Raw genomic sequence first — 24,550 nt, 5'->3', positions numbered from 1 at the left:
TTTTACTAGAACAAAATACATGAAATAAGCGACTGTAGGTAAACATGGGGCACTGAGCAGCTAAACAGCCAGATATACCCCTGTGGAGTTGGTGGAGAACAAATTTTAGCAAAAAGGGGAGTGCAATAATTGCATTTGTCTGAAACATGACTGCAAATGGGTGCTTATCTGGCCTTGTGTCTGGTTGAATTGTAAATAGACAGCTCTTTTCTACACCGTTCACCATTTCAGCTTTATAAAGTGATGTGTCAGTGTTGTGTTTACAGCTTGCTGCTCAGAAAAGTGAATTAATGCTGTATTAATTGCACGAGAGCTACCACAAACTAATACATACACAATACTTTAGTGATCTCGGGATCCTGTCTTCCAAGAGGTTTCCTTTTGCACACAGGTATGTATTATATACCATGTCCGTTCAACCATATGATGTAACTGATAATGGTTGATGTTATTTTCTCTGAATTACAAATCTATCAGAGTTAAGTCTTCACTGTAATCTTCACTGTAATCAGGTAAAACGGATTACACTGATGAAAGCTAGTCAAACCCTCTCACACATGTCGTCTTCATGTTTAGTGAATACGGCGACACTGAATGCACACTTTGTAATTATTATTGGCTATAAGTCGTGTAATATAGCATTTACACGTCAGTTTGAGGCACTGTTTTGCCTTCATTTCGTTGGGCAATATTGACATTTCTGGTTTGATGGACGCGTTTCCGGCCCAGCATACTTCGTACCAGCGACGTGTGAATAGGGGTGGTCATTAGCAGTCGAGAGGGGGAGGTCTCACTCTATCTATTTATTTTTTCTTTTCTTTTACCGTTACCCGCACTTAACATAGCCATAATTGCATTTTATCTGCCTCGGTGAACAGTTAGCGGTGTTTTTAAGCTTTTTCATGTCGAGTAAAACACTGGGGCGCCCCCCTCTTTTCGTTTGTCGGTCGTAACGTCCGAACGTCCAGCTGATTGCTTTGAGTGCCGTTCAATTATTCCAGTTCAAACTGAGCCGTTTTGTTTGACTTAACGGATGTTTTTTTGTGGCCGAAAAGGGCCGAGCTCGCCACCTTTTTTCGCCGACTTGTGGACTTTAAAAGAAAGAGGACATTTATCTTTTTGTCTAACTTGAGTGTCGGATCGTTTTTCTTATTGAACGACCAGGCCCCGGACTCATCCCCAGCCTCGCGTTTCCATATCGGTTTTTGTTGGAAGTCATGGGAGACACTAGTGAACGAAGCAAACCTCCGAGTCTACCTCCCCGGTGTCCCTGTGGATTTTGGGGGTAAGAGTTAAACCTAATAAAAACTCAATTTAACACTTTATCTTGAACTGAAAGGTAAACGTGGATGAATTATGCTTAACGGGTTCAACTAGTCCAAACCCATTGTTGTTGTTCTGTTGTGCAGGCCGAGGGTGGGGGGTTGGGAAGTTGGCTAATAAATAAACCTCCTAGCTTGAAAACTAGCTAAATTTCCTCTGTTTTCTAAGCCTATAAACCCACTTTAGTCGTTAAAAACGCCGGTTATAATTTTCAGTCGTGTTATATCGTGTTTTAAAGGCAATTTGTAAACCAGGAGATGACGTACCCGAGATAGAAAATGATTTATTGCCAGCAGGTTCCTTTTAAACCTGCCCTGTTCTCTTGAATTTCTTCGAAGAAAGGCAGCCTTATAACGTTTAAGACATTACTTCGGTTAAATCCTCACACTGAGGAGTGCTGATAAACCAGTTTGGGAGTTATTTTACACCCTTTTTTACATTCGGTCTTGTCAATTGGTGGATGTGTGTTGCATACCGGATGTGATTCACTGATGTCTCTTGTGTTACCCCATAGGAAAAATGACTACATCTAACATTTATTTGATCTAACAACGACACTCAAACATGACTGACTGCTTCTCCTTATAGCCCTGTTAACTGTTTCAAAGCAGCAGAAAAAAACATGTTTATTAAGATTACTGTCATTTCATTTGTAGCCACCATAGTCACACTATAAACCTCTGAAACGCTTGCATTACAGTAATATTCGTCATTTTAGCCTGGCAACGCACTACCATTGTGTCACATTCTTCCAGTAAGACAATGACCCCCCTGTTTTAAGGAATTACCTTTACAGAACATTGTCATATGACTTGTCATTTGGTTACTGACCCCCTCCCTCAAGCCCCATCCCCCAGTTGCCTTCGTATTGTGGTGTCCAGTAAGCAAACTGGAACCGGTAACCCACCTGTCAATGTCAGGTGACACAAATGGCAGTATGGTGTGTTTACGGCCCTGCTTCCCTCAGCCTGGAATAACACCTGGCCTGGGGCTGCTGCTGGCTGTCCTGTCCCACACAGCCTCCTCACACATGTCACTGAAACTCAAGGCCTGGTAGATAGATACCGGAATATCGTGACGTTAAGCATTTTGAAGTATTAAATTCAGAATTGGAGCTTTTCTGAAAGCATGGATTGTAGTGTCTTACCCTGGCAGTATTAATGGCATGCGTCTCCCAGCACTAAATGCTATTTTTATGTGGTTAAAGCAGTGCCACGGTTCCTTTAAGGTGAGGTCTGACGAATATTAAGTGCTAATGCTGATTCTTAGTAGGGCTGGGAGTCATCAGAGAATCTACGGTACAATATGATCACAATACTTAAGTCATGATACAATATTTTTACTATTTTAAATATGTTGCGATATGCTGAATATTGCGATAAAATATATTGCAATTTATTATATATTTTTTTAACTGTAAATTATGTCATTTTCAGTCTCTTCATCTCACTTCAGCCATTTGTTTTTGCAGCAAATGTATTTAGTGGACTGGAAAAACAATTGATTATACTACTCTAGTGGGCTACCGTAAGTTTAGTTTGTATTTGTCATATTAAGATAAAACACAAACATAACATATGATAAAAAAAACCGATACTTGGCACTGTGTGATGATACGACATTGCCACACAAAAATCTCACAATACCATAATGTATCAATTTTTTCCCCCCCACCCCTCATTCTTAGTATTATGAAATTGTACTTAGGTAACAATGACCATATGTTTCCAAGGTATAAATTCTTGTCAGTCTCAAAAACCTTGAATGAAAAAGAGGTAGAGCCTGCACACTTACTCCATGCCACAATTTTTAATGAACAACGTTTCGATCCTAGAGGAATCTTCGTCAGGTCTGAATGTTGGAAAATGAAAACCACACCTCTATTTATAACGTTGTGTGCAACAGGTGTGGTTAATCATCCAAATATCATCTGGGGTTATTTTTTTTAAAAAACATCGACCAGAAAAAGCAAACATCAAATTCAATCCAGGGTAACAATTCAGAAAAAAAACATCGAATAATATATCATGAGCAGCAATCATATTAAGTGGATTATATTCAATTAATCAGCGTGGGCTATTAGTCTCTTCAACAGAATAACATTAAAGTTAGCAAATCATCACAGTTAAACAAAACATCAAAAATACATCTTAGCAGCAAAACCTTATCTCATGTATTTAAATAGACCTCATCAATTGGAAAAAAATCAAATTATTAAGCTCACAGATCCTGAACACCAAAAATAGTGTTCACAGTCATGTCCAAGTAGTCTACTGTGACATGTAAACCGACGAGACCATATAGAACAATATAAGAATATATAAAAAATAAGAAAAATATGTTAATTCATCACTCAAGTAAGCCTAATGGTTTATAAAGAAAGTGTTTGATCTCATATTCTTGATTCAAACCACTAGGGGAAAGAGTCTGGAGGGTGAAGATATAAAAACTCTCTCTTTTCAATAGGAGGGTGTTCAGATCACCTCCTCTTCTTGGGGGTTTTACGTGCTCGATGCCGATGTATCTCAAGGAGGCAATAGAATGATTTGCCTCCCTGAAATGCATCGCCACCGGGCTACGCTGGTCCTGAGTTCTCAAAAACCTTAAAATAATGTTAAAGAGGAACTACGGCCATTTTAAAAATTCATACATGTTATTTCTATGGTCTGAGTCAGTCCAAAAATATTAGTAATAGTGAACAACTCACCCAAATCCAAAAACCAGAGTGCTAAAACTCAAATTTGTGATGTCATAGGGTGTAAAGTCTGGAGCAGCTCCATTGACAATGGATTGTGTAAGATGTTAGGGATGACACCGAGAGCACCCTGGGAAATTTCGGAGTATATGGGTACGTTTTCTGTTTCAGAGCTAAAAACACTATGTTAGAATATAACTAATTTGGGTGTAAAAGAAAAAAACATTCTGTGGGTCCTCAAAATCAGGCTACAATTCATTGCCTCTGGAGCAACTTTGACAGCTTTGCAGCACCAATTACATCACAAGTTTGAGACTTGCTTCTCTGGTTTCTGGCTTTGAGAGAGAACAGCTCATGTTCACAAATATTGATTGAACATTCCGAGGCCACGGAAATGATATATTGGAATTCTTAATTTAGGTGTTGTTCCACTTTAAGACTAGGTGTACCCAAACCCGTTGAAATTGTACAGGTTTTAATTCCAGTCAAAGAGGTGATTAAATTGACTAGTACCTCCTCTAATGGGGAAGCTGTTTTCATCAGTAAGTTAATGAGAAGCATCAATAGACAAAGTAGACAATTATTAGAAACTTAAACGGTCCATCAAAAATCAGTTTGAGATTTCATTAAGGTACATTTCCAGTATAGCCCATGGATATTTTTTAAAAATAAAAAAAAAATGTAATAGCAACATATCAACCCATATTTCTGTACTGTACTGGCATTTCTATATCAGCTGACATGTGACAGTATGTGTATATATCAGCAATTGGCTCATATCAAACAATTTATCTGAGCAAATGTGAGAAATATTAAAAATACTTGCAGCTTCAGTTCAATCTTTGTCCAGGATTCAAGGTTAGATGCTTGTTTTGTGCGTTATCTATGTTTGTTTTTTTTCCACTCCGCATGCTGCTATCTGATGAACCAGTTGCGTTTTAAGCACCACACCACACTTTTTCTGTCAGCATAACTAAAAATTAAGTTCACTAGTTGGATTATTAGCTGTCAAGGAGGATTGGGGGTGGGGGTGAATTTAGGGTCTTTATTTTGCTTCTAATATTGTTTCATATTTTTTTAAAAACCAGATTATAGGCTAAATAAATATAGTAGTCTCCAAATTAGTTTTGCATTGCATGTAGATACAGAGTAGTCTTACCTCCGAAATATTTCTTTATATAAATGTTTTTTTATTTTGTGTGACTCTTATTTTGAAATTTGCCTAAATTGTCAATCCCCTTCTTTTTCAAGCAGATCCTCAAAAATACTGAATGAACGGGGACATCATTAGGATAGATCAAAAATGTCTGATTTTTGGTTGGGCTAAGTTTATCACAACACCATTTCGTTGGCCACAAACGTTAACAGTTATCTCTAATTTTTAGTATTACTCCATGAAGGTAAAGCGACAAGAGCAGAAAGAGAGAAAAAAATTAAACATTTGGAAATGCTAGAAAGAAATGTCAGTCTGAGCCGTCACATAAAGATACAGTTGGTTCTTGTTGTCACAGCAAACGTCCATTGGGGAGCTCATCCATTGGCAGTTTGTGGCCAAAAGGCACAGACTGCAGAAACACTCAAAATTCACTTTACATTGTCTGCAAATGCACTTCGTCTCTGTGCTCCCTCTCGGTACTATTCATGGGTATATGACAGCTAAATGATAAAATTAACTGGATGTGCTCAGTTCCATTATGCAGTATCGTCTGTTTTGTATAGAAAGAAAGCTGCAATAACATGTCATTAAACCTGTTTCAGCAATTTCTCTTAGTAAAAATAAAGTTTTATCTTATCTGCTTTCAAACCATTTGTTCAGGGATGGGACCTTTTTAGTAGCTAGCTAAACACCTTTGCCAATGCTTAATTATTAACAAGTAAATTCAGTAAGAAAACAGATAGAAATGTGCATGTTTTCCACTTGTGCTTATGAAGGACCTGGTAAAGGAGACGAGGAAGATTAAAGTGCCTGCATGGCACATTGGTTAAAAAGAGAAAGTTGACATCATTCACTTAGGAGCCAGAATCTTAACTGCTGAATAATAAGCTTAAAAAAAAACATGCTTATTTTTGTTGGTTTTCTTTTTGGCTGAGGTTTAAAATGGGCAAGACCAAGTGTGACAACTTTTGAGCTCGCTCCATTGCAGTCTACATGCAGACTACCATTAAGTAGCTGTAGCATTGTATCATTTTTATTTGTACGTTTTTCCCAGAGAGCCAATATGATAAATTTGATTTGCTGTAGGTGGCAGGTTTTGAAGTGAAAGGAATGCAAAGCATCATTATCTAAACACCCTTCACATTTTTTATTGGTCAGGAATTACAACCAGTTCCCCGTTTATTAAGTAACCTGTACAGTCTAATAAAGGAATAAATGGTATCTCCATGTAGCCTCTTACTTTCAGTTTTTGTTGACATAATGTCAGAGAGTCTGATGATTCAAGCCTCTGGCAATTCTCGAGGCTGTGGTTTGCGGTGTTGGGATTCAAGATTCAATATTTAGTTGCCATATTGATGTGGTTGATTGGAATTTGTCTTGGTAAACTCACTTAGAAAAAGACAAAGAAATAAAAATATTGTAAAATTGCTCACTCATAAAGCACATAATATATCAAGCAAAATAAAAACAGATAGGTAGTATCCATACCCATAATATGATCATAAAAGCATAAAACAAATGGGTAAAACAAGACCCAACACATAATAGCACCACACAAAAACTCTAGCCTCTATAGGCAACTTAGCAACTCATTAAACGACCCTCTAGATAAAGTGCATCAAGTGCATTAAAAACATCTTCCCTGTTGCATAATTATTCAACCAGTTGAGTGGCTGTCCATGCTGTGTTTGTAATGTTATGGAGGCGGACTGCTTCAGAATATGTGCTGTTATGGAACCTGGGTGTTCTGCTCTTAATGCGTGTGAGGGCGTTTCATATTATGTATGATTGATTTGTACCATGCCAAAGTATGATTGTCCCCTGCACCTCAGCTTTCACATTAGTAATATTGTCTCGTACCTGAGTACACTCGCGTCGTGATCTACATGACATTTTTGTTGTGCTACAGTGTAGAAAAGGGTGCAACAGAATGGACACTGCTGCCCCAGGGACCATCATCAGCAGGGACAGGCTAGGCAGTGAGGCGAAGCTCTGCTCCTGGCCAGAGGAGAAGTTGCTTCTGTCGGACTCAGAGCTGTTTGCCTCCCACCATAGCACCAATTGCAGGGTCTGTCTGTGGCGGGCTGCATCATCAGTATTTAACTGAGACTGTGTCATAGTGGGTTAAAAACTCTGCGTAGTCACATTAAATAGCAGCCCACTTTAGTGTTTTGGTACAGTGTACACTGATGTGTACTGTACCCGAATACAGATGAACTGTACACAAGATCCCCTTTTTCATGTGGATTTGGACATGGATCGGTGTACTGTGCCCAGGTATGGTAGACGGTAGCCCCTTTTACACTGCCTGTTTATGGCAGGAAAACTGTGCCATTATGCTGTCTGGCTGTGCTGTATATTAGGTACAGTTGTTGAATGAGGGGACAGTGTGGTCTCGCCTTCAGGCTGCCACAGAAGGTAGTAACAGTGCTAAACAGGACAGCCAGCAGGACAGGATCATGGGCAGGGCATGTGTGATGTTTTGGCAATGTGTTATGCATGCGACCCACTCCTGTAAGCTGTTTCCTTGTTGTTTGAGTTACAAACCACCACTGTCGTTTTGTCAGCGAATTCAAATATCATAACACATTGGCAGTGGGAAATAGTTATTTGCATACAGCAAGTACAGGAGTGGGGATGGTACACACCCCTGTGGAGCCTCAGTGCTGAAGGTTAGGGATTTGGAGAGCTTGTTGTTAAGTTCGACCACCTGCTTCCGCAGAAGACCACCCAGTGGCACAGGGACTGTTCAGCTCCCATATGAAAGCATCTGTCACACAGCCTGGAAGGGAGAATCATATTAAAATCTGAACTATAATTGACAAACAGAACGTTTACATAGGTGTTCAAGGTCTCTCGGTGTTGAAAAATGGAGTGAAGGCGCAATGAAACTGCATCATTCACAGACCTGTTTGCTCTATATGCGAACTGATAGGGCTCTAGGACAGCACTGGAGACATGGTTACATACCAGGCGTTCAAAGATTTGAAGATAACAGATGTCAAAGCAACAGGTCGGTAGTCCTTCACACAGCTTGGGTTGGGTTTCTTAGACATATGCACAATCACAGCTGACTGGGACCTTCTGCTGTGCAAGGGACCAGATAAAAATCTCATAAAATAAGGGGAAGTTCATATGCACAGCATTTCAGGGTAGCAGATTATACTAGATCAGATCCTGCAGCTTTCCGACTGGTTTTTACCTCATGAACCCTGATTAAAATGGAATAGCAAACTGATACACTAACAGGACAAGGCTGTGGGTCAGCTTTAGATATGCAATAAAAGTTAATACTCATCAGGGAGGTAAGGTTCAGTATCTGAGTGACATAATTTGTTTCGTAACTAGTTATCAATTGTCCTACAATATTCCTCTTGTTTTCTAGCTTGTCTTTGTACTGTGTTAGCTTTCCTCACAGCCTTTTTAAATTCATACTAAGATGTCTTATAAAGATTTTTTTTCTTTCTTCTTATAGTGAATTGCATTATAGTTTCTAAAAAGTGTTAGAAGCACCTTGTTAAAGTCTACATCTCTAGTATGATAATGACAGATTGGGGTCATTGCTAAAGTCTAATCAATTGTTGTGTTCCCCAAGGCCTGTCTTTCTACCAAATTTCGTAGCAATCCATTTATAGATAATTAGATATCTTGGTAACACATGGATGACTGTTGAAAAACCTCACCTCCTTGGTGGAGTCAAAAACAGTCTGTACAGGATTGTCCTGCTGCATTAGTCATATAGCTCCTGTAGGAACAATGATGTGAATACCCTACGGAGTTCCAGCCTCTGTACCATTGACAGGGCTCACAGCTGACAGAAATGGTTGTATTGTGGTGGTATGGACATTAAAGAGAGCTCCAGAAGGTGAGGGAAAGACATTACATACCTGTAGGAAAAGGTACTGTTGACCACTAAGAAAACCAGAATCTTCTATCTTCGTATATGTGATTTTATGTCACGGTAATGGTATATATTACAATACAGTAATTTTTCTATCAATTCAATTAAGAATTTGTTGAAAATAACCATACTGTATTTTATCACATTTGATTATTTGCTCCTTTTACGCGTCACAGGTTCCTGGATATACAACTTCCTCCTTCGTGACTGCCCAAATCACGTTACCTTGCAAGGCAGCAGGATTTGTGAGATTGCAATATCAGGCAAGGTTCTAACCATGACCAATTTGCCTAAACTCACATCCGCCCTGACCAACTGGTCGCTTGTGTCCATCCTACAATCCCCCCACCCTCTTCTGTATGAGCTCTACACAAGGGTATTTTATATAAGAAACGGTACCAGACTGTTTCCTGTCATATCTTACAAATTCAACTGGAAATGGCTGATTGACTTGAATAATTGTAACTAAGGTATTCACTGAAAGGCATTTTTTTTTTTACATGGATAGATTAATAACTGATACATTTATCATTAGTGCCACTTTAGCACTTCCTGGTTGTACACAGAACTGTTCACAAAGTCGCCAGCATACTGTGTGCAGTTAATCAGTCACCAGTACTCAGTAAAATGGGAGCAAATCTCTGTTTGCAAATGGTCATGTATAGTTGGCACACACCATGACTCTTTAACTTAGATCTATTACACATCCAACCCGTTGTCCTTAAGACAGCCAGTGGCATTTTGACTATAGTATCACCAAACCTCAAAAATACGGTGGCTATTTTAGGCATCACATATTCAGTTTGTTAGGCTCAGCTCTTCATTGTCAGACTTGACTCAACTCTCACCAGACTAAGCTCTACTTTTTGTTATTGTTTTTTTTTTGTCACACTTAGCCCCACTGTGTCATCTGTACTTTGAGCCTAATGCTAGCATGCTATTGACACAGTTCATGACTTATTGAATTTAGGCTTATCATATCTAGATATTAGGGCAGTGTATTTGCAAGAATCTGGCGTAAATTGAAAACAGTAAAAGAATCAAATGTATTACAACCTTATGCTCCGTCTGTAAGTGATTTTTTTTAGTGTCCCCATAACAGCCATTTGCTTCCCTGTCCTCTCAGATTTCCTGTCAGACCGCCTTGAATTTACTGACTCAGAGGCCCGAATGCTAAAATGACAAACAAAAAAGGAGATGCCAAGATGAAACATTAAAGGCGATGGCATGGTTGATGATGTGCTATGATAAGTAAGGTCCTACGCGTATTTGCTACGGAGACAGTGCCACAGTTTAGAACGACATTTGTCTAAAGCATTTGTGTTTCGCCATGTTGCATAAAATCAATACAGATATTGGTCAGTGGGGGAACAACAGTCTTATACACTTCATGTTTTGTCAGAAAATTATGCTGCAGTTTTGTTTGATTTTCAATATCTCTTTTGTCTTTGTCTATAAATGCAGAAATTTAACTTTAGGTTTGTATTAGAAGAAGTTTATATTGAGAAAACAGTTGTTGAAAGTAGTGGAAAAGTTCGGAAGTTTGTGGAGTGGTTAATGACATTAAATTTCTCTCCTGTCTCCTCAGGTCCAGTAAAACCATGAACCTCTGCTCCAAATGTTTTGCTGGTAAGTTTTCTCTTAATACACAGTATTTCTAAAGTAATGAAAAGATACTGGACCAGATTTGTGCAGGCTGGTGAGAATCACATATTCAGACCAGAGGAGGACTTGAATATCATGTCTCCCATTGCTTACACTGTCAGCTGGTTACTTGTCACATATAAACGTGGGAAACAGTTCCACATTTGTTTTTTCTGTTAAGTTGCTTCTTGGCATGCAGAGCTGTTCTCATTTACAGCCAGACACACAGCTAGCAGCAGCTTGAGGCTAGGTGTGCCAGCTGATTTCAGCTAGGAATGCTAACTATGCTAAGAAGTCATTTTAGGAAAATGGAAGGACAAGCAAAAGAGTCTGATTCTAAAATGATGTATCCACCATTTTGAGGAAAAGTTCTGTTGAAGTTCAAAGGCTTTTATAAAGGAAGACAGGATTTGATTATAATCAACAATAATGTGTTAAGAGTAGTTGTGTTTTAAGGGCAGAATCAGATGTGCGTTTGGGAAAACAGACCAGCCTGGTTACTGACTTCAGCAAAGTTAGTGTTTCTACAACATGACACGTGTCTGACAAAGATAAATGTCCAACTGAAGTTTGAAAATGTCAAGTTCTGCGTTAAGTTTTCTCAATAACACCTCCAGTCTGGTTTGGGAGGATGGGTTGAGGGTGCACTGCAGCCCTGTCGGTGGCTATGGCAACCAGTGAGTACGGCAGACAGCGAGGACCTAAGGGCCCAGCTTTGAGTCTGGCATCACAGACGGCAGCAACGCTTAGAATAGACTCAATACACATGAGTAATAGAGGCTGAGCAGAAGTGGGTTAGTCCACATGTGGAGGAGAAACTAAAATCTAGGCTGACCTCCCTCACCCTCCCTGGAGGGAAAAGAGTAGACAATATCGTCACGGATCGATATCGTCTGAGATTATCAGTATAGAGAGGGGTGCAGCGCCAAGGTGATAGTGTCTTTCTCTGACCAAATCACCTTTCAGTTGGCAAAGTTCATTTGTAGTCACGTGGTTATGCAGCTGAGAGTAGGGATTGTATTGAAAACTTTTGAGTTTGGCACAGTAAGTGAGACTTGAACTTCTAAAACTTGAAAAGGTATTGTAAAGGTATTTTTGGGGTATTGGATTTGTCTTTATTACTCAGATGAAAGTAGAGAGCTGACAGGAAATGAAGAGAGACAGTGAGAAAGATGGTGTTTGGCACAGGAGGGCTGCAACAAATGCACCAACTCTGCCTTTTTTGTTTTTGGGCACTTTCTCATTTGATCAATAAATCTTTTTGGGCTAAAATAAATGGAGAACATTGCCCAACAAAATTTACCAGGGCTTTAGGGGACAGTTTCAAATTGTTTATTTTGTCTGAACATCAGTCCAACCCAGAAATATTATATTTACTATCGTCAGAGACTAAGATAACTAGAAGCTAGAACAAGGGAGTATTTGGTATATATGTTTAAAAAACAAAGAATTGATTGACCATTTGAACAGTTAATCTATTAATTGTTTCAGCTGGAATTACTATCGCTTGCATAATGGCCATGTTAGCTGAGAGAAATATGATTATGCAACAAAAATGTGAATTGAATGGCTTAAAGCAGCTAATTGTCAACTGTTGTTGGAGCTTCCTTGAGTTTTCTATACTGCTCTCAGCTGCATTGATATGTGACATAATGTGTGACACCTAAAGATTAGGCAGCTAAAGGTTTACTATAATGGATCCCTATCTCATCAAGTTTCACACTGGTATGGTACAGTAGTAGGGATGGGTCATTATACAATTGTACTGGAGGTTGTGATAATTAAAACTCACAATAACTTCATCATGGTGAATACCATGTCCAGCAGAACTCAAAGAGACTGCTGGGCAACCAGCAATTAATGAGACTGCGTACGCAACAACCTCAAAACACAAAAGATTTTAAAGTTCCAGTGTGTAGGATTGAGGGGGATGTATTGGAATAAATGGAATGTAATATAGTAAGTATGTTTTCCTAAGTGTGTAATCACCAAAAAATAAGAATTGGTGTGTTTTTGTTACCTTAGAATGAGGCATTTATGTCGAAATAGGGAGCAGGTCTTCGTCTGTGGAGTCTGCATGTTGCAATGCCATGTTTCTACAGTAGCCCGGAACAGACAAACCAAACACTGGCTCTACATAGGGCCATTTGCGGTTTCACATCGGCCACCGTAGTAAGAAGCCCCTCTGTGATGAGTAGCAGCAGGAAAACACAGATTTTTAATGTGAAACTGCTTTATTCAGTGTTTTTACCAGTTTAAAAAAAACCCTCTGCCAATACTATGGCTTTTAGGAAAAGCTTTCTGAACGTCTGGATCTAATGTTAGCAGAGGAAAGAAGTTGATCACACATTAGTAGGTAGTGGGCTAACAGCTGTCTCTGACATGCCAAACAGTGTCGGAGAAGCACTGATTTGTAATGTGAAACTTTATTCAGTGGTTTTACCAATTTCAATCAACGGTTCTGTTTTGGAGAGGAGGAGACGTCTTCGAATAATTCGGCACCTGGCAAAAAACCTCCTTAATGTGTGGATCAGAAAAAGGGTGGGCACACATTTAATTATCAAAGAAGAAAGGTGAGCACATATAGCAGACATTTGGCTGGCGGCCTGTCTTCAATGTGCCAAACGACGTAGAAGAAAGAGGAAGAGACCTCTGCGGATGATTTGGCTCCTGATAAGGAATTCCAATTGGGAGAAGATTCAGCTGGTTGCAATCTGCAATCCTCTCAGCTAGACACCACCAAGTCTCGGTGCGAATTTAAGGAGATCTAGTTTGGTTTGGCAGCGATAGCAGCGCCGACGGTTCTTCTGCTCCTTAAATCTTACATACTGTTCCTTTTAATCAAGTTTTGGGACATGGAAAGATATGAAAAGCCTGTTTTTATAAGATTGTTGGATTATTTGTTCTTCACTAAAAAGATGTTCACTAAAAAAAGATGGTCTATCTGTAATGCAATAAAATGTTGCATCGTTGCAATCGTGACATTAAATTTTCATATCGTCCCATGCCTGATAGCTAGAGATGAGTATCAACACTCAGAAACCCAAACTAAAATCCAATGCATAATCATTTCATGGACAGGAAAACCCAAAGTAAGTGGAGAGGCAGATGTCTTTAGTCCTGTGGGCAAAGAACCGGCCACCAAAATTCACCAACAGTTTGGGTTAAATTATATATTCATACATAAATGTCTTGCAAGGTACAGTTTTGTTATGTAAAAATATCAATAATTTCAGCCTTCCTGGTAGCTGTAATACACTATTTTCTACACATGTGTACTTGCTTCATGTAACCTGTTATTACAGACTGTGAGGAGGTTTGGGATGTGCAGCTGTATTTCTCCACTACACACCATAAACAGTCCAGATTTGAGTGTTTTGACTTTCTGTGTCGTCCCCCTTTTCTTCTCTTCCCCCTCTCTGTTTCCCCATCCTATTTTTACTTTTCCCTCCGCCTGCTTTACTGACTGTCCTTGACCACAGACATCCAGAAGAAGCAGCCAGGGGAGGACTGCACCTCCAAGCCCATCCAAAGCACTGGGAGTAGCCAATCGCCAGTTTTCAGTAGCGAGACGAGCAGTAGCAGTAGCCAATCCCTATTGTCGTCGCCGCCCTCTAGCTCCGAGCAGCCGTCAACCGAAGAACCCTCGCCCACGTTTCCCAGCATGAGGGAAGGTGAGATGGGATGTCCAACGCATGCTCTTTTATACATTTCTTTATTCATGATAATCATATAATGGATAACAAAACCCCCTCATAACACACCATTTTATATTCTCATGAAAAAAGGCCCTGAAATAAAGACAAACATTCAGGCTGCAATTCTACAATAAAGTATGTCACAGAATTGATAAGTACAGCATCTGTTGTCCATGGCACACTGTTGTGACGAATGGACTGTCTATTCTTTGTCTTTAAACCCAGTGGGAACGCACAGAGTGAGATAGAGCCGGACAAGTGGGAGATAAAGTTGTGATTGCATTCAGTCACAGAGTGGTGGGCTGCTTCAACTACTCACAAGAAAGCATCATTCCACGTGAAGTACATTGCACAACTCAGGGAATCATTTCATGCCGCAGTTCTCCCAACAATTGCTGAGCTGCAGACTACATCAGTGTTTTCTTTATTGATATCAGTAGTGTGGTGTGTGTGAGGATGGACCAGTCGTACAAGCACAAACCTTTCTGTGCAGCCTTCTCTTTCTTCAGATCAGTGCAGTGGTACAATGACAATAAAGATAGAGGAATCAGTCTGTAATGCCCCCAGTGCAAAGTGACACATGGTACTGGGACAACTGGACTTCACACACAGTGCAAGATAAATAAACAATAGACAGTAGAGAGCATGTTTCTCAGTGAAAGCAGCTGATTTTTTTCCAATCTGAATGCCCATTATGTTAACTATGTACATTTCTGCACAGCAGACCATCTTATAAAGTCACTGTTACTGAGTCTGCATTAATTTTTTAAAGTAAGTTAAAAAAAAAAGCTAATTTGGAAAGAGAATTCCTTGGAATCCGTCCACTCCACTAAGTACGAGTTGACTGATTTGTCTGTCATCGTGATATGAAACGGCAATTTCATGTCACAATGTCATAATTTAGGACTAACAATTAGCCAATCAGCGCCACGGACAGGACTAACACCATTGTCAAGCTGTTGTCACACCATGCGCCGGAATCAGTAGTTTTAACAACAATGGCTAACGCTATAGAAAAGATAGGCGCTGCTATTGGGGTCGGTCTTAGTTGACATGTCTTCTCAATATTGCCCGACATCATAGTTTGTTTTACGTTGTTACTTCCTGCTTTTAAAACCCTGGCAAAACAGGTATGCTGGTATGGTCACGCATCAGTGTGGACTTAAAATTACATTATATTCAGGAGGATATGTTGGACTCTAGTGATTGGTTTGGGAAAATCGAATCCCCTCCCCATGGTAATTGGTTAATGGACACAATGTGAGACTGAAGATGGACAATTCTGTCTGATGTCAGGCAGTGAATTCACATTTCACATTCACATCCACTATAAATTTAAAGACTGTTGCAGAAATGTTTATTGTGTTCATTCTGTCATTTTATGGGGCTTTCCAAAGGTTGAAGTTGCTTTGGAAAGTAGCAGAATTCTCTCTCTAATGATGGAATGATTAAATAATTTTTGAGTTAGTATTCAGTATTCATTGACTTCTGCTGTTGAGTTAGGTAATATTTTTTTTGCTCTCTGCTTCTTTGTTTCTAGAACTAAAAAGGACTTAGGGCTGGGTGATATGAAATACCTCAATACTGACACTATGACGATATTGTAGGGTTGACTATTGGTGCTTTTACAAAATATTTACACTAAGAGATTTTTAATAAATAATCATCAGTAATGTTGATATAATGACTAAGTGGGTAATGGTAAATAATAGATCAGGTAATAGAGTCTGGTATGTTCAGGAAATTACATCACTTTACTGTAATGCAGCCTTTAAAACCAGCAAAAAGACAACATTTACCATATAACGATATCCAAAAATGTAAGACGATATCCAGTCTGATAGCACTATATTGATTTGGTAGTATATTGCCCAGCACCAACAGTCAACTCTCAAATATTATTCGGTAACATTAAAATATGAAATACCAGATATTTGTTACATTTACAGTTGATACCAAATGAAGTCACCAGGCTTCACTGACAGGTGGGACTAACATAGAAGTGTCACTTTGTGCTCTTAATAACACTAAAGTAAAACAAATGATTGTCATTCTTGAAGGATGGTTCATCACTACATGCAGTATTTTGTTCTAGTGACATGGATTCATGGTGTGGGAAGACAATGCTTCACCTCCCTTCTCACGCATCTCTTCATTTTCCATCTGCAGGCATGTCGTCCACAGAAACAGCCCAAGGCACACTCTGCACACCCACAAAACGTCCACGAGAATCAGGTACAGCCGGCCCTCTCCTTCTTTCCCCCAGTTGCCCCGCTTTGCGCGCGCTGACTCCTAACCCTGCCGTTTTGCTTTCAGCGTCGGGCTCGGAGAGCGAGGCGACGCCGGAGAAACGGCCACGGACAGACGAGAAGGAGGGGAGCAGCGAGGAGGCCCGTGGGACGCCCAAGCAGAAGAACCGTCGGCGCTGCTATCGCTGCCAAACCAAACTAGAGCTGGTGCAGCAGGAACTGGGCTCCTGTCGCTGTGGTCAGTACCCACGATCCATAAAAATAAAAATAAATAAAAGCACCTGATTTTACAACGAAAAAGGAAGGATATTAATGTTTTATAATGCTGTTAAAAGTTGTGCGCACTGCCTTTTAATATGGTGGGGTTTATACACATTACAGCTGATTGGGTAACGCATCTGACAAATCCACCAAACGAGAGAAAACAGAACCCAAAGCCTGTGCACTGTTGAACAGACTGATAATGGCCATTTTACACATACCGTTTTAACATGCCCACCATGTTGTCTCCCATACAAACATTTATAGGGGTCACTTCCTTTCTCACCACTTTGCTTTCTGTTCTCCTCCCAGGCTATGTATTCTGCATGCTCCACCGTCTACCCGAGCAGCACGACTGTCTGTTCGACCATCTGGGCCGCGGGCGCGAGGAGGCCGTCCTCAAGATGGTGAAGCTGGACCGCAAGGTGGGCCGCTCGTGCCAACGCATCGGGGAGGAGTGCTCCTGATTGGCCACGTGGTGACCAGCCATCCAGTTAGAGATGAGGCGCTTACAAAGAGGAGGAGGAGGAGGAAGGAGAGCTAGGAGAAATGACAACTGGGGGTGATGGGTGGGAGGGGGAGGGAGGGAGGGAGGGAGGGAAGAAGAGGAGGAGGAGGGGAGGGAGCACGGTTGTAACATCCTGCATCTGACCCGACAATTCTGGATCTGAGCTTGACGCCGCCCTGTCGATGTCCCGATTTCCTGCGTGGAGCGTCTGTTTGGAGTCGGCTCTGGACGAGGCCGCTCGGGGGCCCACAGGGGGCCCGGTGGCTGTTCTGCGGAGCCACGTTCAGTATCGCATGTTCACACACACAGCCTTAACCCAACCCCCCCCCCAGTCTTCAGAGGAAGGACACCGCGGAGACGGATCCAGTTAGTCGTACATTATGCACATGTTTCTCGCCACGGTTTCCTCCTCTTTGCTCACGCTCCTTTTTTTCAGTACAGGAAGTAACGGAAGGTGAACTGTTGTAGCGTTTGGCTGAACTGATCTGTTTTGGATACTCATTCAATAAAGTTTTTGTTTCTTTTTTTTTTTCCATTTCTCGGTCGCGGGTGAGGGGTCCAGCTCTATCCCACGACCACTCCTCAGGTCGTCATAAAGGGGTTGGAGTATCAAACCTGTAACCCCACCTTCCTCTTCTTCTTCTTCTTCTTTTTTTCTTCCACCGACGTTTGGGGCCATGTGCAGCATCACTGACCGTGTTTTGCTCGTGCATGGTACCAGCAACAGTGTATTTGTGCAGGTTTGAGTGTGGTAACATGAGACAGTCCAAGGATGCTGTCATGGTTTGATTTTTTTTTTTTTTTTTTTTCTTCTTCCTGTGTGGCCGTCATGGTGATTAGCTCTGTTTTTACTGCTTAACCACGGTGTCGTGGAGGACAATACAGCCAATCCCTGCCTCTGCTCACACGGACTGTTGATAAAAAGAAAAATACAAATAAATATTAAAAAATGAAAAACCACACTAATGGACAAGAATCACTTGGATGAATCCTCTGTGTAGCAGATCCTCTTCTCCCTCGTTCCCTCCCCCTTTTTTCAATTTACTGAGTAGTACTGTTGTTTTACATAAAGGGGAATGCGACTGAATTTTTGTATTCAAATGGAAAGTTCTTCGCCAAAACGCCATGTATTCATTTAGAAAAACAAATACCCGAAGTTCATTACTGAGTGTCTCTGTGGTTGTGGACGATCAGTCAAGAGTGCTAAATTGAATGCATAAATTACGTACTACCCTTTAAAGCTGTTCTATAATTTATTTCTTATTTTGTGTTTTGTGGGTAGGACTAGGTGTCATTTAATTTTCAGATCGGGGAAAGATAATCTTAAAATGTTATAATTTCTTTTTCTTTTTATACACTGATTGCCACCCAGGGGCGTCATTTCTGCTAGTGAGCTTTCACTAAATCAAAGAGAGACGAGCTTTGTTCCACAGTGATGTCATATTGATACACAGCACAAGTAAAAATTGGTTTTAAGGCTGAGAAATGAACCAAAAGTTGGTTAACTTGGAGTTGTTATACACCGAAAGCAAAAATAAAACCAAAGTTAGACAGTTAAGCTCTTAACTCTCCACTTAAGCAAAGTAATTAAGCATGATTGGTTTAATTCAGTCCAGTTTTGCTATGTAATTCAGGTGTAAGATCAGATGTGAAATTAAGACTCTTAAAGGTCCATTGTGTATTTCTTGTGTCGACCCTGTGGAGGTTGCACATCTATTGACATCACAGATACAAACTGCTCTCCAGTAATGATGCCTCAGCTGGTTTTGGCTGCAGAAATAACGTGAATTCTTAAATTGAGTGGTTTTCCCTTTCCTCATATGTTTCTGTTTTGGCATTGTTTCCAACCCCGCTCTTAATCAGCCTTCACAGTCTGACTGCTTGGACTTTGTGCTGTGCATATTGTTCAGTTACACACCTCTCTTCCTTCCTCTCCTAAAGGTTTATTCTACCAAAATCAACTTTTTTTTGTTTGTGATGTTGCAGAAGTTTTTTTTTCTCCTCAAATTAAATTTTTTGTTGTTTGTTTGGCATTCAGCACACATTGTAGGTGCATTAAAAGTACAAGTTGTGATTTGTTCAATACAGGTACGCAATCTCCATAAAATGTACTTTGCAGCATCATGTGAAATGCAGTTTGATGATGTTGAATTGTATGTTGTTGTTTTTTTTGTTTTTTTTTAATTTGGGGAAACGTGAAGCAGCAGATTTTTTTTTTTTTTGCAAATTAACTTTGGAAAAGTTGATTCAGGTTGAGAGCCCTTATAACCAGACACCACTTAACTATGCTAATCCTCATGCACAACTTATTGTTTGTTCTCCCCCCTCACCTCTCCCCACCCCTCTTGTCTTTTCCAATGAGAACACAGCGCAGCATAAAGGGAGCTCGGGAGAAATGTCGCGGCTGGTTCTTATTTTGATATTTTGAAAAACTTGTTCCTTTTTTTGAGTGCTAATGAGAAATGGAAGAAATGGAATATCTTTCTGTACCTTTTAGAGAAAAAATTATTTAACCTTATATCAGTTTGAGTTACTTACACCCTAGCATAGAGTGGCATATTTAGTTAAATGTATAAAAAAAAAAGCAAGAACATAATTCTGTCCTATTTTCTCCTTTTAATTTTATCGTGTTCCATTTTCTGCTGAGGAAAATAAACTGGATTAGAGGATGTGGTGTGTTAATCTGTGCTTCTTTTTGCCATATTTACATTTGTTATAAACAGGGGTTTTCTTTCTGAAAATAAACCATGACCAGAATGTCATTTAGAGTTCATTATTAATATCTTAAATATCCGTCTAGCAGAGCTGAAACGCATGTAGGTCATGATCTTAAACCACCATAGTTTTGTTTTTTCCATACATAATATGTATGTTAATATGTTTGTATGCTATGTGGCTGCCCAGTGTAAGAGGAAGAAGACCTACAAGGTTCAGTATTAGATCGCTTGCCAAAAAGGTTTTAGGATTCACTTGTTACACTGATGATAGGGTGTAATGATCATTAAAGCATAATAACTCAGAGTGACGGGTCACAGTCTGGAGCTTTAGCAGATATACCAAATTGACTGATGAGCTTTAATTGCTCTAATTCACTGGCTTTGTGGGTGAGAAATTAATTTGGTCTCCACCAAATATGTTAATGAAATTTGCAGCGTTGCCTTTAAAGCTTAACTTTTCCTATTTAAATATAGAACCAAAAAAGTCATATGAGGATATCATTTAGCCCAGTTGTTGCAATTTTAAACAAATCAGCTTCACCATAATACTAATTAAGAAATTATTTAGAATACAGAAACACTATTTGTGTGTAGTTTCGTAGCTGATTTTTTAAACAGGATGATGAGGACTGTGTAATATGGATGAAAGCTCAAGAGCAAGTAAGTGGACCTTGAGTTGACTGTTTGATAAACTGCTGTTTCCAATATTAGGAATAAGAAATGAAGCTCATCGGTGATGTCAGCATGGATGAAAGTAGTGATGAAGTATTCAGATCCTTCAAGTAAAAGTACAAGTACTGCACTGTAGAAACACTATGTTACAAGTAAAAGTCTTGCATCCAAAATTTCTATGAAATGTACTTGGTGTCAGTAGTACTCATTAGACAGCAGGTGTTTTATTGCCATGTTAGATATCAAATCATTGTTACCAATAACGTAAGCATAATTAAAATGGTATTAACGGTCGATGTAGTATAAATTTTAATTGTGTAAAATGCCTAAAATCTTAATGTAAAAAGCAACCTGCAAATATAGCTGTCAGAAAAATATATTGGAGGAAAAAGTCCAGTATTTCCATCTGAAATATTTGGTGTAGTACAAGAAGAAAGTAGTAAAAATAACAATAAAAGCCTCAAGTAAATGACAGACCCTGCTACAGGACTGACATCTTCAGCTCCTTTGCAACAGAAATGCAATCTGTGGATGAGGACCATGTATTACTGTAGAAACTTCCAGAGCAGGCTAGTAAGTGGACATTGTCATAAATGAAGTGTGAGACTCAGAACGCATCTCATTGGTTGAGCTAACTGCAGGGGGAGGGGCCACACACCTGCATCTTATTTTTGATTGAGGCTAGGTTAGCAGCTAACCTTAGCATACGAACAAAAAAGTGTTTGTACAAAATGGCTAATGTAACTTTTCCTCTTTTAAAAATGTTGTACATGTAGGAATTTTTTTCACCGAGTTAATACAGCGGCCTTGAACAGCTTAAAAGGAAAGTGAAACGTTTGTAATCCTGGACCACTTAGTAAATTTGTCTTGAAGTTCGACAATTACGTTAGCTAACCGTTAGCTAGTTTTATCTCAATATTAGCAGTTCATGTGATTTGGCTATCTTAAGGTAAGGTACGTTTATTAATATTGCACTTTCTAACAACAAGAAAATGTAATACATAAAGACTGTAAGATAAGATATGAGAAAAAGTAAGGCAATATGAAAAAGTGGTGAATATTATTAAAGTAGAAGTGAAAATAAGCTAAACTACAGTTGTAAGTCACAAAATGCTTTTAGCGCTCAACTGTTAGCCTTCTTAAAGTACATTTTGCTAATTATACTTATATACTTTTACCTAAGTGAGATTTTGAATGCAGGACTTGTACCTGGAGTACTAGTGGAGAGTTTCCATACGCTAGTACTGCTACTGTTAAGCATTTGAGTACTTTTTCCACCACTGTTACTGTCATATAGTTTTCATTAGGTTTTAATACATATGTAGTCCATGAGTGTTGCAATAATATGTATGCTCTAAATTTGTAGTTTTAGAATCACAATGAGTCGTATTGTTCAAGACTCACCTTCTTTTGTCTTTTATTTTATTTTATTTGTTGGCTTCCCTTTGTTGCTGCAGGGAATAAACGCCACATCTCCATTTTAGTGCTCAGTGTTCTGCTGGGTGCTTCTCCACTAACCTTCAGTCCTGGTGAACTCAAACACCCAGAGAAGGAAAGAAGATCAAATTGAAGAATGAAGCTGCTGAAAAGTCACCTTAAAAGGTACAGAAAACTTAAATTGTGTTTCTCCCAAATCAGTACATACAGTGGGTATACATAAGTCTCAATTCAGTATCTCATAATGACAAAGGAAAATTCTTTAAAAACTGAAGTATCACATTGACATAAGTATTCAGACCTTTTGCTGTGACTTTAAATTTAGCTCATGTACATCCCATTTCCCTTGATCAACGTAAAAGATGACTTTACACCTTGATTGATGTCCAGCTGATATATTAAATTGATTGGACACGATGTGGAAAGGCACACACCCGTCTGTAAGGTCTCACAGCTCACGATGCATATTGGAGTAAAAACAAAGCCATGAGAATGAAGGAACAATCTGTAGAGACAGGACTGTGACGAGACACAGATCTGGGGAAGGCGACAAAAAAACGTATGCAGCATTGGCTGTGTAAGGCTGCATATTCCAAGATGGTTAACCCCACTGCTTGCCATCTTTAAATCAGTTATATACCTTAGTACATACTCTAAGTGTTTTTTATCATGCAAAACCAGATGAAAACATTATTGCTCCTGTGAGAATATATGATTTGAATTGCTTGAATAGGAGTTAATATTAGATTTTATTTTAATGTAACTGTCAGCAACAGCAGCCTTTCTCCACTGGTTTGTTGACAGTTCTGTAGTTAATTTTTACCAAGTGGCAGATACTGTCAGTGTCAAAAATTTCTGGTATCTCTAACTTGGAATTACAAGGAGGGTGATGTAATCGATATTACAGTCTGATTAATATTAACGGGTAAAGTTGTCCGCAAACACAAGTGACTCACCTTTAATCTGAACAAGTGCTGGAGGTTCTGTATTAATTAAACTCAGTTTTCATCCATTTCAGTGTTTGTAATTGCTGCCTTTGGCTTTCAGATTGCACCTACAACAATGCAGCTTGAACTCTCCATTTGTAAAACTGATGTCGGAGTTGTTTCTAAAACTTCTACTCTATTAAAATATTGAGACACTTTTTGCATTTTTCTGTAAGTAGATCTTCTTGAGCCTGACATTGCAGCATGTACACCGGTGTGTATATATTTGAGCGGGAGTTACTTTTTGCCGTGTGCTGTGGAGACGTGGAGTTTTGTAATAGTCTTTGAGACATATTTATTTCAATGTCATTAGTGGTGGAATAAGTATTCACATCTTTTACTTAACTGAAAGTGGAAGTACCGCACTGTAGTAAAAGATACAACATGTGGATGGCTAGCAAAGGTGGAAGAAGTACATGTATATTTTACTTGAATGAAAGTAGTAAAACCACAGAGTAGAAACAATGGGAAATACTCTGTTATCAAAATATACTTGAAGTAACAAAAGTAAAACTATGCAGAATTGCTAATTTCAGAATAATGCATCATATTATTGGAATATAATTAATAATGCATTAATATATTAGCATAACTCATAATAATGTTGCAGCTGGTAAAGGTGAAACAAATTTGATCTAATTTATATACTGTCAGATAGCTTAATCTATAATAATATGTCATTATTTATTAGTTAATTATTGTTGAATATTAGCTTTATATTATATATTACATGTAATATTAATCGGAATTGATAAAGACTCTAAACTATTGTTGTCAAATAAATGTAGTGTAGTAAAAAAAAAACTTCAGTACCAATATTTCAACTGTGGAATATAGTGACATATAATAAAGTATCATAAAATGGAAATACTCAAATAAAGTAAAGTGGTTAAGATGACTTCACTCACTGTTCACTGGAGACAGATGGAGAAAGGACTGATACTCTTCTCAAACACTAGATGGCGCACTAAGACAATAAATATGATTCTCCTCCGGTTCACTTCTCTCATAAGAGGGATCATTTTTATTTTTGTTCCAAGTATTTAATTAATAACAAAAAGATGGAACCAGTGGTGTATTTGATAATTTATTGAGATAAAATGTGCGATAACTTCTTGTCAACTTGTCGGTTCATGTGACTGCAACAGAAAAAGAAATCTGTCCCCTTCCTCTCTCCTCCTCTTCCCCCCACACCCCTCTTCTTTACGTTTTTTTGTATAATCTCAGTTCCTCTCTCTTCCTCTTTTCTCCTGCCTTCTCTCCTCTCTCTCGTTTTTCTTCTTGGCACTTTTTTTTTTTGCAT

The 24,550-nt window shown here is 39.1% G+C and overlaps 1 protein-coding gene across 1 annotated transcript; it reads left to right on the top strand.

The window, feature by feature from the left end:
- The first annotated feature begins 748 nt into the window (after nucleotides 1-748).
- LOC126398736 (AN1-type zinc finger protein 3-like) lies at nucleotides 749-20,104 on the top strand. The gene is made up of 6 exons (XM_050058303.1): nucleotides 749-1,285; nucleotides 10,664-10,704; nucleotides 14,202-14,393; nucleotides 16,587-16,652; nucleotides 16,734-16,904; nucleotides 17,240-20,104. Exons 1-6 carry the CDS (start codon nucleotides 1,218-1,220, stop codon nucleotides 17,392-17,394), a joined length of 693 nt encoding a protein of 230 aa, XP_049914260.1. The 5' UTR covers nucleotides 749-1,217; the 3' UTR covers nucleotides 17,395-20,104.
- Nucleotides 20,105-24,550: the final 4,446 nt, after the last annotated feature.

This window comes from Epinephelus moara, chromosome 12, assembly GCF_006386435.1.
Source record: "Epinephelus moara isolate mb chromosome 12, YSFRI_EMoa_1.0, whole genome shotgun sequence".
In the NCBI taxonomy this organism is placed as follows: domain Eukaryota; kingdom Metazoa; phylum Chordata; class Actinopteri; order Perciformes; family Serranidae; genus Epinephelus; species Epinephelus moara.
The sequence above is the reverse complement of the archived record's forward strand: the minus strand, read 5'-3'. Positions and strand labels throughout refer to the sequence as shown.

Bases quoted from the DNA above. Each gene is read 5' to 3' on its own strand.
- LOC126398736 (XM_050058303.1), top strand. From the start codon at position 1,218: ATGGGAGACACTAGTGAACGAAGCAAACCTCCGAGTCTACCTCCCCGG. The intron at 1,286-10,663 runs GTAAGAGTTAAA...CTGTCTCCTCAG, and splicing joins TGTCCCTGTGGATTTTGGGG to GTCCAGTAAAACCATGAACC. The intron at 10,705-14,201 runs GTAAGTTTTCTC...CCTTGACCACAG, and splicing joins CTGCTCCAAATGTTTTGCTG to ACATCCAGAAGAAGCAGCCA.